General features: G+C 40.3%; 2 protein-coding genes across 33 annotated transcripts in view; both read right to left on the bottom strand.

Moving 5' to 3' along the window:
* clasp1a (cytoplasmic linker associated protein 1a) overlaps window positions 1–2725 on the bottom strand; it is a 55287-nt gene extending 52562 nt beyond the window's left edge. For 5 of the 32 annotated variants that reach the window (XM_083535787.1, XM_083535777.1, XM_083535785.1 and 2 more), the window contains exon 1: window positions 2340–2722. The gene's annotated coding sequence lies outside the window, so the exon portion shown is untranslated. Of the gene's footprint in view, window positions 1–2339 lie in introns of all 32 variants that reach the window. The other 27 variants (XM_083535778.1, XM_083535784.1, XM_083535816.1 and 24 more) reach the window with 11 other exon arrangements.
* Window positions 2726–3674: 949 nt separating this feature from the next.
* Window positions 3675–6469, bottom strand: nifk (nucleolar protein interacting with the FHA domain of MKI67). Its single transcript, XM_083536041.1, has 6 exons — window positions 6256–6469; window positions 5741–5863; window positions 5361–5469; window positions 5035–5246; window positions 4890–4949; window positions 3675–4271 (listed from the first exon to the last, which is right to left on the bottom strand). Exons 1-6 carry the CDS (start codon window positions 6355–6357, stop codon window positions 4029–4031), a joined length of 849 nt encoding a protein of 282 aa, XP_083392167.1. The 5' UTR covers window positions 6358–6469; the 3' UTR covers window positions 3675–4028.
* Between the last annotated feature and the right edge of the window lie 8521 nt (window positions 6470–14990).

Genomic DNA, 14990 nt, shown 5'->3' with positions numbered 1-14990 from the left:
GATCTGACAGACTTCTGAGAGCCAAACATTTGGTTGTGAAAGGTCTGTTCTGACTATGGGCGGCGCTGCAACTGCCATACCTTAGCGGCATGACAAAGTAGAAAAATATGAGCCAGATGCTCAAGGCTGAACAAGGATCAAACTCTCCGCATGTAAACAATTAGACGACCTAAATCGGTCTCGGAGGCAAGCGGAGAACACCTATAAACACGTCTCAACTTTTTATTACAGAACATAATCTGACAAAATTTAAACAGAAAACTCCACAGGTAGTGTTTCTCTAAGAACTGAAACCTGATCAATATCCAATTGTAGTTTTATATTTTTTGACAAGTTATTATTTTTATCGGTTCATAGTTATATTTACTGTTGACAAACATCTGCAAACAAGTTCATTCTTGTTTTCAATTACTTTAGATTAGTTAAAGAAAAAAAAATTAATGCTACTTAATTCAGAGAAGAGCAATGTCTTCTGTCAAAGAAATTCTCATGGCATGTTACAATTGATACATGGAGGAACTATAGAAACAACAGAATAGGACGAGGAGCAATGAACAATTTGCTGTTAAAGAAAATTAATCAACACAGGTTTGTACTCAGGAATTGTGATCATTTGCTGGATGATTTAATTAGTTCAGACACATGTGGCCTTATGAACATCCTTCTGTCTGGTAGGATTCTGTTTGGATGAATACACCGACTCTGGCATGGTATTTTGCTTTGCAAAACACAGCCTCCTATAACCTTGTGTTTTCTTTGTTTAAAAAGGTGCATTTGTCTGTCAAACAAGCATCAACAGTTTCTATGAAACTCAAAGCTTTTACACTATATAAACGTTCAGATCGGAGACAACTGGTCATGGTCTTAACTGGTTAATAATTTATGGTAGACGACATCACTGGTGACATGAATAAAACAATTTGCTGTTATTATTAAATTTACCGTTTAATATAATGTTTCAGGAACACACACACGCTTAATGAGCAAAGTTAAATTCCTACAATGAATCTCTAAATGTCTGTTAGTGGACCTAAAAACCGATTACCTATATAGTTACACAATATTGAAATTAGGTGAAAGTCCACATGGAAATGGTTTGAGAAAAGTGCTTTGAATCCTCCTGTTGACCTTTTTACGTTGGAAACAGGACATCGGAATGACGACCAGACGCAAAAAAAAAAGCTGGACTGGTTTACACAACAGCTACTCACAAACATGCCACTCTACGTACCACCCAATCTAAACAAACTCTTTTCCACCTGAATGTGGAGAATTCCTCATAAACAAATGCATGCTGATCTAACAAGGACAATGGTTTTAACAGGCAGAACCGTGTGTGTGATTGTAGGGTTCTGGCACACGTTTAATATCAGGTCTACCATCAGTGGCACAAAGAGCGTTGAAAGACCACAGGGTGATCACCAGGAAGCTGATCAACTAAACGGCTGAGAAAATAATCACTTATTGTGATTCTTACTGACTGAGAAGCTCTGATGTAATATAGAGACAGAACAGTATTCTTCATCAGTCAGTTCAATCAGCCACATTCCTCAAAAACTTATAGACTACAAGCAGGTAACTTACAACAGTAAAACCTACCTTCTTTATTTTGAGAACATCTGATCGGGCAAACACTAGATTAGTGCACTTAGATTAGATGATTAGATGATTAGATAGATAGATAGATCTTGGATTATTTTTAAAGATATTATATTAACAGAAAGCCCTGGAAGAGTCGTGTTGATCTCTACAATGTCCTCCCCACTTTGCCCTACCTGACGGTTGTTTCAGGTACACTACCCCAGTACAGAGCGAGAAGCTAGCTGGCTAACCACCACCCGAAATCACAAAACAACCCTCCCCTATACACACTCCATTATTACGCGTCCCAGATTGAAACCAAACCGAACACACACGCTGACTAGCATTATGTCTCGAATATTTCGGTCAAACCAGCAACCATCCGCGGCGTGTTTAGCGTCAGGATGCGCCTTGTCATCATCGCCCTGCTTAGCGTTAGCTTCGGCGCTAAGAGCTACTGGTCGTCTGCATAAAGCACAAATAATACAATATATATTAATGCTGAAATTATACAATATCAAGGGGAATAGCCAGCCAGTACAGTAGCTACATCGTAGTCGTTTACATACTCGTGAATTGGTTACTGTAGCTTGTTTTTTCATTGATAGATTCGGAGAGCGGGCTAAGCCGGCTAACGCTAGCGCACTAAACAGACCGCACAAAGCGGCGCGCTCGGCTACAGGTAAACGGCGAAAATAACTTCACAACAAAATATCCCAGGTAGAACAATTGTCTAAAATGATACCTTAGAGACTCACCATGCTAATGAAGAGAGGAAGAGCGCTGTTTCGGACAATGAGTGGAAAAACGCCAGCACTGAGGTATGTGTCTGGCTCGCCTGCCCTGTTCTCTCTCCTCGCTCTCTGTGTGTATATGGGGGTGACGGAGCCACCAACGCGCATGCGCCAACCATCATACTACTCTAACCGAGTAATTTTCAACTGAGTGTATATTGCAGATCTTATTATATTAAAAAGAACATGTCGTGTAATAAATCATTTTAGAAATAGTCTATACAAGATTAGAAATAAAAAGCTGTCCCGTCCTTCCAGACGAGTTTTTCTTTAAACTATAAAAGACCACAAACAAGAGCGCATATCGTCTTAGAAAGGTATTTAGATCATGGTAGTGAAGCACACAGGATGTGGTTTTGGCCTTAAATTGAGCTCTCACACACTCTGGACAAACAGCACCACTAAATACACACTACTGAGGTGAGAACCAATTTCTGCCAATCTAACGCCCCCTAGAGCTTACAATGTGAATTACATTGACGGGGGGGGGGGGGTGTCGTCACGTTGAGAGCATGAACTCGAAAGCAACCTTCTTTTGTACAAGGTGACAAATCACACCGCTCAACACACGGAACATCTCACTCTTTGTGTAGGAAACGAGTGTGTGAGACATCACTTGAGTATGCCCTACACAAGAGGTTCCTGGAGGGGGTGAACACTACTTATATTTACTGCATTTTTGCATCAGACACCTTATCCAGAGCACGTTGCATGATTTCCTTCCTACAACTAAGCCGTTGAGAGTTAAGGACCTTGTTTAATTGGCCAGCATCAGCAGCTTATAAGTGGTGAGATCTTAACTCTCAACTTTTTGTTCATAAGTCCAAGATCTTAACCACTGAGCAACCACCTACCTCACATCCACAGTGTCTGCAGATTAACTTTCTCTCCCCCCCCCTCATTTGGTCACCAGTAGTTTATAGACTTAATTTTGGACAAAACACTTAAAATTTGTCAACAAATAGAAATTTAAAAGGAACATTTAAAAGTATAAACCTAATTATATATTTCATCCTACTAGTGTTACTCTAACTTTGGGGAATATAATCGGTTAAACAGATTTAGCTAATTTCCCGCTATCTGAATCCCATTTGGAATGTAGACAAACAATACTGGCTTACCGTGTAATATATATATATATATATGAATTTTTCCACAACTGGCAACACAGACCCCATTATTAAGCCAGTTTTAGCAATACACAACACTACAGCTTGTCCATCTAATAACCAGTCTTTTTTAATCAGCTTTAAATGTATTTATCTACTTCACCTGAAAGTTATATTCAATAATTACACATTTCTTAGTTTACTGTTGTATTGCATAGAGTCTAAAGCAAGAAACATTACATAAAAAATGTGATTTAACATTGCTTTTGAATAAGAGCATTACACTGCTTCAACAAAATTGATCTGATAATCCACATCCAAGAAATAGCCAGAAAACACATCTGCATAAAAACAGCCCCCAATCAGATATTTACAAAAACATACTGACAGTTCATTAGTCCATACATAAGGCCAAGATATCAGCTGTGACAGAAACTCCTCTCAATTTCACAGAGGAACAAAGAAATGTCCAAATACAACTCTACACTTTATATTTAAGCCCCATTACATGATTAAAGCTCTTGAGTCCATCTTCAAAAGAGGCTCAGTCCTCATCAGAATGGGACTCTTCTGAGCCTTCCTCATCACCATCTTCCTCTTCTGAACCTTCATCATCATCTTCCTCTTCTGAGCCATCCTCCTCATCCTCATCATCTTCCTCCTCATCAGAGTTTTCAATGTTCTGTGGTGGAACTTTGAGAACAATTTCATCATCTACATCATCCTCCTTGACTTTAATAGACCGTCTCCTCTCCAGGACGGAAGGTGTACAAACCGGTGTGGAGTCCTATAAATCACACAGGAATCATTAAGAAGTCGATGTAATGTGTTACCATGAGTTTAAAGAAATATAAAATAACATTTATTGCATTTGGCAGGCACCTTTATTAATTATTGATTAGATGCAACTTACAATTATTTACATTTTACAACAGGGCAGTCAATGGCCTTGCTCAAGGGTCCAATAATCCCCCCTGAACAATTGATATTAATCCTTACAAGTAACATGTGATCTACAACGGCATCCAAAAAATATGTTGTCATTTTTATTTTTATTGCTGGGATATTCTCAGTTTGGTTAATGGTTTCCAATGTTACCCAGCTGCTAATAGTTTTATTACATTCGTAAAATAGAGCCAAAAACAAATTTTTATTGCGTTTAAATGCTTTCTGTTTAAACCTATTGCAGTGTTGGCACATGGGTTTCATTGTTCAGCTACATCAGCTGACAATAAGCTAAATGTACCAGTTTCCTGTTGGCACAATTATCTTACTCCAGAAGACAAATACAAATGAAGTAATTTTCAGATTGTGCCAAAGAAGTAATTTCTATGAAATTCTAACTATTGTCATATAAAAACAAATATAATATTATACCCATTATATCATTTTAAACTGAGCTCACCTCACTGCAGACAGATGCATCAGCCTCTGACAAAGCTTTCTTTGCTGGAACTTGAGCTATCTGCAAGGAATAAATATAGAATTAATGAACAAAAGGGCAAAATAATTGATACCCAAATTTTAAGTAAAAAAAATTAAGTACTAACAAATCCTGGAAATTCATAGTCGATGCCCCTTTCCGCTAGTCTCTTGCGAAGCTTTGATTCTTTGCGTAGGAGCTTTTCGGTAAGTTTCTTAATCTCCTCTGTGCCATGTTCTCTATTATAACGTAAAACCGCTGGCCGGCTGGGCTTCTTAAACATTTTCTGAGAACCGACAAAGAGCTTTTCATGGACTTTTTCAGGTGGCAACACTTGACCTGTCCAAAAACAAAAAAACACAATCACAAGTATATTCTTTGACACCCGTTTAATGCCAATTCCTTTATATTATTGGCAAAAAAGTTATTTTTATTTAAATAAAAAGCACTTACATTTGATCAGCCTTTCACCCATGAGGTAGTTGTCCATGGTCTCTGCCACAATCTTAGCCACTTCATCACATTCAAACTCCACAAAGCCATAGCCTTTACTCCGGCCAGTCTGTAAACACAACACACGTAAGGTCAGAACACAGCCTTCTTTAAAAACAAATAATTAGCAGCAGAACAGTCATCCATTTGGTTGATGTGCGTTCATGGGTTTCATTGCACAACTACACAGCTGGCAATAAGCTTAATGAACTGCCATTGTGTAGGCACAGTTATCTCACCCACTGCAATGCACATGCTGAGGGCAATTTTCAGATTGTGCCGTTTAAGCTTTTCCTATCATCAGCAATCAGCGTTTTACAGATTGAACAAGTCTGAATTACCCTTTTACTTCTGGAAAGCCTCAAGCGCAGGATTTTGCCAAACTGAGAGAAGTATGCTCGGAGCTGTGGCTCAGCGAGTGACTGGGGAAGGTGGCCCACGTACACCACACCTGGAGTTAAAGCCTGGGGGGAAAAAAGGAAATGATGACTTTAGTGGGTTTTATGTGTGGTTCAGTTTAATTTTCTTAATCTTTAAAAGTGTAAAAACATTTCTCAATATTTTTGAACTAAATATATAATAAAACAATTACATTATAAAAGAGAACAAAAGTAAACATGTGCTAATGTTAGCAAGTATATCTTCAGTACAGACTCGTGCTACTAGACTACACAATACTGTATTTATATTAAAAACAAACAGTAAGCTGCACAGTCATAACATACTTATTGCAAAAGAAGGAATGTAGAGATTATAGATAAATACATAAGATTTAAATCTATTCAACTCGCTTTAACCCTCGACATACACACATGGTATCTAGACGTATATCGATGGCTCGAGTTAACAATCCTACCGATTTCTGTCGCTTTTTCACTTGCTGCACTTTTTTCTGAAACTCAGCCTCTTCACTGGGGTTGAGGGCGAGCAGCGTCCCGCTCTGCTTCTCATCTGTCATGATGGAAAAGAACCAGAAAAATAGCAGAATACACTAAGAAACGGTCTACACCAGAGACATACCACACGCTAAGCTACCACGTTTCTCGACAGAGGAAGTACAATGGGCTACTTCCTGAACCGAAGAATACGAAGCGCCACCTGCTGTACCGGAGCGGAAGCGCCTTCCCTCAATATTTCTTCTTCTTCTTCTTCTTCTTCTTCTTCTTCTTTCGGCTGCTCCCATTAGGGGTCGCCACAGCGGATCATCCGTCTCCATACCACCCTGTCCTCTATATCTGCCTCTTTTACACCAACTACCTGCATGTCTTCCCTCACCACATCCATGAACCTCCTCCTTGGCCTTCCTCTTTTCCTCCGACCTGGTGGCTCCATCTTCAGCATTTTTCTACCAATATAATTCATGTCCCTTCTCTGCACATGTCCAAACCATCTCAATCTCGCCTCCCTCACCTTGTCACCAAAACATCCTACATGTGCTGTCCCTCTAATAAACTCATTTCTAATCTTGTCCATCCTCGTCACTCCCAACGAAAACCTCAACATCTTCAGCTCTGCTACCTCCAGCTCCACCTCCTGTCTTTTACTCAATGCCACTGTCTCTAATCCATACAACATCGCAGGTCTCACCACAGTCCTATAAACTTTCCCTTTCATTCTTGCAGATACTCTTCTATCACAAATCACTCCTGTCACTCTTCTCCACCCACTCCACCCTGCCTGCACTCTTTTCTTTACTTCCCTAACACACTCTCCATTACTTTGCACTGTTGACCCCAGGTACCTGAACTCCTCCACCTTCTCCACCTCTTCTCCCTGCAACCGCATCACTCCACTGCCCTCCCTCTCATTCACACACATGTACTCTGTCTTACTCCTACTGACTTTCATTCCCCTTCTCTCCAGCGCATATCTCCACCTCTCCAGGCTCTTCTCAACCTGCTCTCTACTCTCACCACAAATCACAATATCATCTGCAAACATCATAGTCCAGGGAGACTCCTGTCTGACCTCGTCCGTCAACCTGTCCATCACCACTGCAAACAGGAAAGGGCTCAGGGCCGATCCTTGATGCAGTCCAACCTTCACCCTGAACCAGTCTGTCGTACGTACTGCACACTTTACTGCCGTCACACTGTCCTCATACATGTCCTGCACCACCCTCACATACTTCTCTGACCCACCTGACTTCCTCATACAATACCACAACTCCTCTCTCGGCACCCTGTCGTACGCTTTCTCTAAATCCACAAATACACAATGCAGCTCCTTCTGTCCTTCTCTATACTTCTCCATCAACATCCTCAAAGCAAATAAGGCATCTGTGGTGCTCTTCCTCGGCATGAAACCATACTGTTGCTCACAGATGGTCACCTCTTCTCTCAGCCTGGCTTCCACTACTCTTTCCCATAACTTCATGGTGTGACTGATCAACTTAATTCCCCTGTAGTTACTGCAGGTCTGCACATCTCCCTTATGCTTAAAGATCGGGACCAGCACACTCCTTCTCCATTCCTCAGGCATCCTCTCCCCTTCCAGAATCCTGTTAAACAATCTGGTTAAAAACTCCACTGCCATCTCTCCTAAACATCTCCACGCTTCTACCGGTATGTCATCTGGTCCAACCGACTTTCCATTCTTCATCCTCTTAATCGCTGCTCTCACTTCCTCCTTACTAATCCTATCTACATCCTGCTTTACCAACTCCACATCCTCCAACCTTCTCTCTCTCTGATTTTCCTCATTCATCAGCTGCTCAAAATACTCCCTCCATCTTCTCAACACACTCTCCTCACTAGTCAACACATTTCCCTCTCCATCCTTTATTGCTCTAACTTGCAGTACATCCTTCCCAGCTCGGTCCCTCTGCTTGGCCAATCGGTATAAATCCTTTTCTCCTTCCTTAGTGTCCAACCTCTTATACAGTTCCTCATATGCCTTTTCCTTGGCTTTCGCCACATCCCTTTTAACCTGCTGCCGCATCTCCTTGTACCCCTGCCTACTTTTCTCATCACTCTGTCGATCCCACTTCTGTTTTGCCAACCTCTTTCCCCTAATGCTCTCCTGCACTTCCTCATTCCACCACCACGTCTCCTTGTCTTGCTTTCTATTTCCAGATGTCACACCAAGTACTTTTCTAGCTGCCTCCCTTATCACTCCTGCAGTAGTTGCCCAATCATCCGGCACCTCTTCACCACCACCAAGCCCCTGTCTGACCTCTTCCCTGAACCTCACACTACACTCTTCCTCCTTCAGTTTCCACCATCTTATTCTTCTTTCAAACCTTACTTTCCTCCTCTTCTTCTTCGCCTCCAAAACCATCCTTCAGACCACTATCCGATGCTGTCTAGCTACACTGTCCCCCGCCAACACCTTACAGTCTCCAATCTCCTTCAGGTTGCATCTCCTACACAGAAGATAATCCACCTGTGTGCACCTTCCTCCACTCTTATACGTCACCCTATGATCCTCCTTCTTCTTAAAATACGTGTTCACCACTGCCATTTCCATCCTTTTAGCAAAATCTACCACCATCTGCCCTTCCACATTCCTCTCCTTAAAAAAAAAACATACCTACCCATCACCTCCTCATCACCTCTGTTCCCTTCACCTACATGCCCATTAAAGTCTGCCCCAATCACCAATCGTTCTTTCCTAGGTACACCATCTACCACTTCATCTAATTCACTCCAGAATCTTTCTTTCTCCTCCATCTCACAGCCAACTTGTGGAGCATAGGCACTGATGACATTTATCATCATCCCTTCAACTTCCACCTTCACGATCATCACCCTATCAGAAACTCTCTTCACCTCCACTACACTCTTACTGTACGCTTCCTTCAGAATCACCCCTAGACCATTTCTCTTCCCATCCACACCATGATAAAACAGTTTAAACCCACCTCCAATGTTCCTGGCCTTACTCCCTTTCCACTTGGTCTCCTGAACACACAACACATCTACCTTTCTCCTCTCCATCATATCAGCTATCTCTCTCCCTTTACCCGTCATAGTACCAACATTTAAAGTACCAACCCGAACCTCTACTCTCCTACACTGCTCCTTTTTCTGCCGTCTCTGTAGACGCCTTCCTCCTCTCCTTCTCCTCCTTCGGCCAACAGTAGCCCAATTTCCACCGGTACCCTGTCGGCTAACGATACCTGTCGCGGTCGTTGTTAACCCGGGCCTCGACCGATCCGGTATGAAATTCTCATTTGTGATCCGCATATTTGATTTGGCACATGTTTTACGCTGGATGCCCTTCCTAACGCAACCCTCCCCATTTACCCGGGCTTGGGACCGGCACTAAGAGTACACTGGCTTGTGCCCCCCTAAAGGCTGGGTTTCCCTCAATATTTCTGATGCCAAGAATTGGGTCCATAAACCGTACACCAGCGTTCCCTAAGCTTTCTTTTTCTTTTTTTTTTTTTTTTTTGAATCACGGATCCGTTTTACGCAAGAAAAATTGTTTCACGTGCATGGAAATAATATGCACGTTATTGCCAGTGGTGGACAAAGTACACAAAGCATGTACTTGAGTGAAAGTAGACATCTTCTTCTTCTTCTTCTTCTTCTCCTTTCGGCTGCTCCCATTAGGGGTCGCCACAGCGGATCATCCGTCTCCATACCACCCTGTCCTCTATATCTGCCTCTTTTACACCAACTACCTGCATGTCTTCCCTCACCACATCCATGAACCTCCTCCTTGGCCTTCCTCTTTTCCTCCTACCTGGTGGCTCCATCTTCAGCATTTTTCTACCAATATAATTCATGTCCCTTCTCTGCACATGTCCAAACCATCTCAATCTCGCCTCCCTCACCTTGTCACCAAAACATCCTACATGTGCTGTCCCTCTAATGAACTCATTTCTAATCTTGTCCATCCTCGTCACTCCCAACGAAAACCTCAACATCTTCAGCTCTGCTACCTCCAGCTCCACCTCCTGTCTTTTACTCAATGCCACTGTCTCTAATCCATACAACATCGCAGGTCTCACCACAGTCCTATAAACTTCCCTTTCATTCTTGCAGATACTCTTCTATCACAAATCACTCCTGTCACTCTTCTCCACCCACTCCACCCTGCCTGCACTCTTTTCTTTACTTCCCTAACACACTCTCCATTACTTTGCACTGTTGACCCCAGGTACCTGAACTCCTCCACCTTCTCCACCTCTTCTCCCTGCAACCGCATCACTCCACTGCCCTCCCTCTCATTCACACACATGTACTCTGTCTTACTCCTACTGACTTTCATTCCCCTTCTCTCCAGCGCATATCTCCACCTCTCCAGGCTCTTCTCAACCTGCTCTCTACTCTCACCACAAATCACAATATCATCTGCAAACATCATAGTCCAGGGAGACTCCTGTCTGACCTCGTCCGTCAACCTGTCCATCACCACTGCAAACAGGAAAGGGCTCAGGGCCGATCCTTGATGCAGTCCAACCTTCACCCTGAACCAGTCTGTCGTACGTACTGCACACTTTACTGCCGTCACACTGTCCTCATACATGTCCTGCACCACCCTCACATACTTCTCTGACCCACCTGACTTCCTCATACAATACCACAACTCCTCTCTCGGCACCCTGTCGTACGCTTTCTCTAAATCCACAAATACACAATGCAGCTCCTTCTGTCTTTCTCTATACTTCTCCATCAACATCCTCAAAGCAAATAAGGCATCTGTGGTGCTCTTCCTCGGCATGAAACTTGAGTGAAGGTAGACATACAGTAGGTAAAATATTACTCCAGTAAAAGTGCTCCCTTCAAAATTTCACTTGAGTAAAAATGCCTTTAAATGTACTTAGGTATCAAAGGACTATGATTCTTTATGGTTACAATGTCCTATTATCAATTTTATCACAAGATTATTTGCCTAATCAACTCAGTTTATGTGAAAAGACACTAATGTTAACTCTTAGCACACCAATCTATTAATGGAATGATACTAATGAATCAAACACTTATTGATATCTAATAATCATTAACTGAAAACCTTCTTTTTAACAACTTTCATCATTTATTCCTCTCGAAACTTTCTGCTTGCAGTTGGACTGACACATAACTGTATGTTCATGCTAAGTAGGTACCACCAACCAAGAATGGCGGTTTTAGCTTGAATGATGCCCTGAATGAACCCATGACCATACAGTACCATACCATGACCCAATGTTTTCCCCATTGATTAGTTTCAGCTTTGAAAAGCTCCTTTCTGCTCCAGCTATTGTCACTGAAAGAGTAAGACATGTTCTCAGAGCAGTCCACAAATCTGGGTACAATCCCAAGCGCTCACGTTTATGTAGAAATATCATCCTAAATGCTTTTATTGTGCAGTTAAATACACATGTCATTTTGCACAATTTATCAAACTCTCATAACCAAGAACCATCCAAATTCTTGGCTAACTGTTGTCTAATTGCAACTGAGTTCAAAAAGGGGACTCTCCAGTGCAGCTTGAAAAGGTAATATAAAAAGACATATACAAGACAGACTACTTCTCAGTGGCCCACCCTGTATAGGTCTTTTTAAATTAAATTTTTAAGCTGCAATGGAGATTCCCTTTATTGAACTCAGTTCAGGACATATTCAGTACAATCACAGAAAATCTTTATGATATCACCTCAATTAAAGGTAACCAAATCAATAATTGCCAGTTTAACTACAATCCAACTAGACTAGTTAGGTTGTAATTGTTTCGTTGCTACACACCTTATGATTAACTACATACTATAAATAATAATGGTATGCATCTGAAATAAATATTGTTGCTCTATATGTAAAAGCACAGCAGGCTACACAGCAGTGCTTTACAGTTATTAGCCTATTTCATTGAATGCATTTGCCTTCACTATCCTCATTAAGAGATGAGTTATAGCTGCGCATACACACCTTTATTGTTTTTGCACGTTTTTTCTTTACTTCTTTCATCTTTTTTCGGGAATTGGGCTCCTGGGGGTTTAGCCTTTTTTTGTCATCCATAATTCTTATATGGATTTGGCTCTCCTTACTGATGTGACATCACTACACTCTTGTCACTTCTCCCACTAGAAACCCTGAAGTCTAAGGTGACGTCACCCAACTCCTGCCTTTCCATTCTGAGTGTATGAGTAAAGGAACCTCTCTGGGCAGTGGGTGCACACTCAGAGTCCCGACCAGGTTCATTCATCGTGACATGATTTTATTACGTGACCATGCAAATTAGTGGTAAAAAAAAACAACAATACATTTATTTATTTGTTTGATTGTTTTTTTTTGCGTGGGCGCCCTGTTTCACCCCCCGGCAAGATGCCCACGTCGCCTATGCCTAAATCCACCACTGCTAAGCGGCAATCAAAAAAAGTTTAAAACAGAGCTTGGTATTGAATTGTCCGGTACCTGTCCATGGAAAGGTGGTTGGGAAACCCTGCCATAGTAGTATATGCAGATACCTAGATTCTACCATTACTGTCTGGGTCCCAATTCTGTTGCCTTGGTTTCAAATAAAAGTATAAAAAATAAGCATCAACCGTTCAGTTGTGTCACTCTTCCTTGGATTGTTTATTTTATGCATATTAGTTGCTTGGAGAGAGTAACGTTTGGTCGGCTTGGTAGAGCTGTCTTGTCAAGTGTTAAAAAAGGTGCACCTGCTAGAAATTCTTCAACTGAGTATCAGTATGACACACTGAATGTGGCACCAAATGTAAAAACTTAAATTCTACTTTCTGCTATGACCCCATAGTAATTGTTCTGTTACCCCATGTGACGTTACACCATGCTGTTACTCTCAAGTGCTATCACTCTGTTGTAACTTTGATATTACTTTTACTTGGTGCCATTACCCTTTCATCATTGCTATGTTGTCATGTTATCAAAGCACATAACTAATAAAAAAATTACAGCTTTGTTAATATGATTCAAAATATATATATTTTTTATAATATATAATATGAGACAAAAATCACTGTTTACTGTAATTACAATATTACTGTTTTTAATTACTGTGATATAAATGCGTAATACAATTGTTATTACTATGCTAAAATTGTGTTATTACAGTTCATCATTATTACTGTCATAACTGTGTTATTACAGTGCATTGCAGCTACTATGTAATACTGTTAATACACTGCCCATTTATTATTTTATATTTGTTATGCATTGTTATTACTACTTTATAACTGTGTTAATAAAACTGTGTTATCTGCACTATTTGCACGATTACTACTTTTTGCACTTTTGGTAGATGCCAAACTGCAATTCATTACTGTGTACCTGTACTATGCAATGACAATTAAGTTGTATCTATCTATACTATGCCTGATTGTTAGCATGTTATAACTGTGTTATTACAATCCATTGAACTAACATAGCAAAAGAAAGAAATGGCCATTCTATTAACACAGTTATAATGTTATAGTTGTTATGCGATGTATTGCTATTACTATATTGCTACTAATGTTATAACTGTGTTAATTTCTGTTGTAATTGTGTTAATTCAATACATTGTAATTACTACTTTTTATGTGCATTAATACAATGCCTATGTTATAATTCTTATTACAATGCATCTCTACTGCACTGTTACTGTTTTTACAACACAGTTACAATTTAATAGTTACTACAATACAGCATTTAATGTAACTTGTTACCTTTAATTGCAATATTTATTGTTATAAATAAAATTATTATATATTTTCTTGCAATAGTTATTACCTTAATGTTATTACAATATATTGTAAGGATTTTATAACTGTGTTATTACATTATTATTAGAATAGTACATTTAGTGTTTGTAATCTAGTTGTAGTCATTGTATTACCATGTGTGTATTACCATGTGTGTATTACCACTGTGTTATAACTGTTATAGCAATATACTTATATTAAGTATAAGTATAGATTAAAAGATTTAAACAGTGTTTCTAACCATATATTGTTATTTCCACTAAGTCTTTGTTTTACCATAAATTATATTACCACAATTTATTTTAGAACTGTCCCATTACGGTTATATCGTGCTCAATGAGCCCTACCCACTTTACTGTTCCTTCCTTGGACCACTTTTGATAGATACTATTACGGATTGCCCACTGATACTGGCGATTATGTTACTGACCACCGCAGAACTCTGGTCAGGGGAGTCATGTGCATGTAGTTTCTAGGAATCAAACAGAAGGGAGAGAATTCACAACAGATACTGATTACAGCAGACCAGGAACATCCCACAAGAGCTGCAGTTTTGGAAATGCTCTAAACCCAGTCATCTAGCCATCACAATTTGGCTCATTTTTCCTGCTTTTAACACATTAACTTTAAGGATGAAATATTCAAAAGCTGCCTAATATATCCCACCTACTAACAGGTGTCATGTTGAAGAGATAATCAGTGTTATTCTTTCACCGGTCATTCTCATCCCAATTTATTACCAGAAAGAACATAACACTGGATCCTTTATACATACTTGTGAAAAGTGCATACACATCACCTGCATTAACCCCACTGAGAAGTTCTGATCACAGCCTAGTTCTGCTGAAAGCTACATACAGCCCTGTTGTCCTAATGTAGTCTGTGATAAAGAAACCTATAAAGAGTTAGTCACAAGAGACAGAGGAGGATCGAACAACATGACAGTCATAACGTACTACAAT

The sequence above is a fragment of the Silurus aristotelis genome (assembly GCF_946808225.1).
Source record: "Silurus aristotelis genome assembly, chromosome: 3".
NCBI lineage: Eukaryota > Metazoa > Chordata > Actinopteri > Siluriformes > Siluridae > Silurus > Silurus aristotelis.
This window is presented reverse-complemented; position numbering and strand designations above follow the sequence as displayed.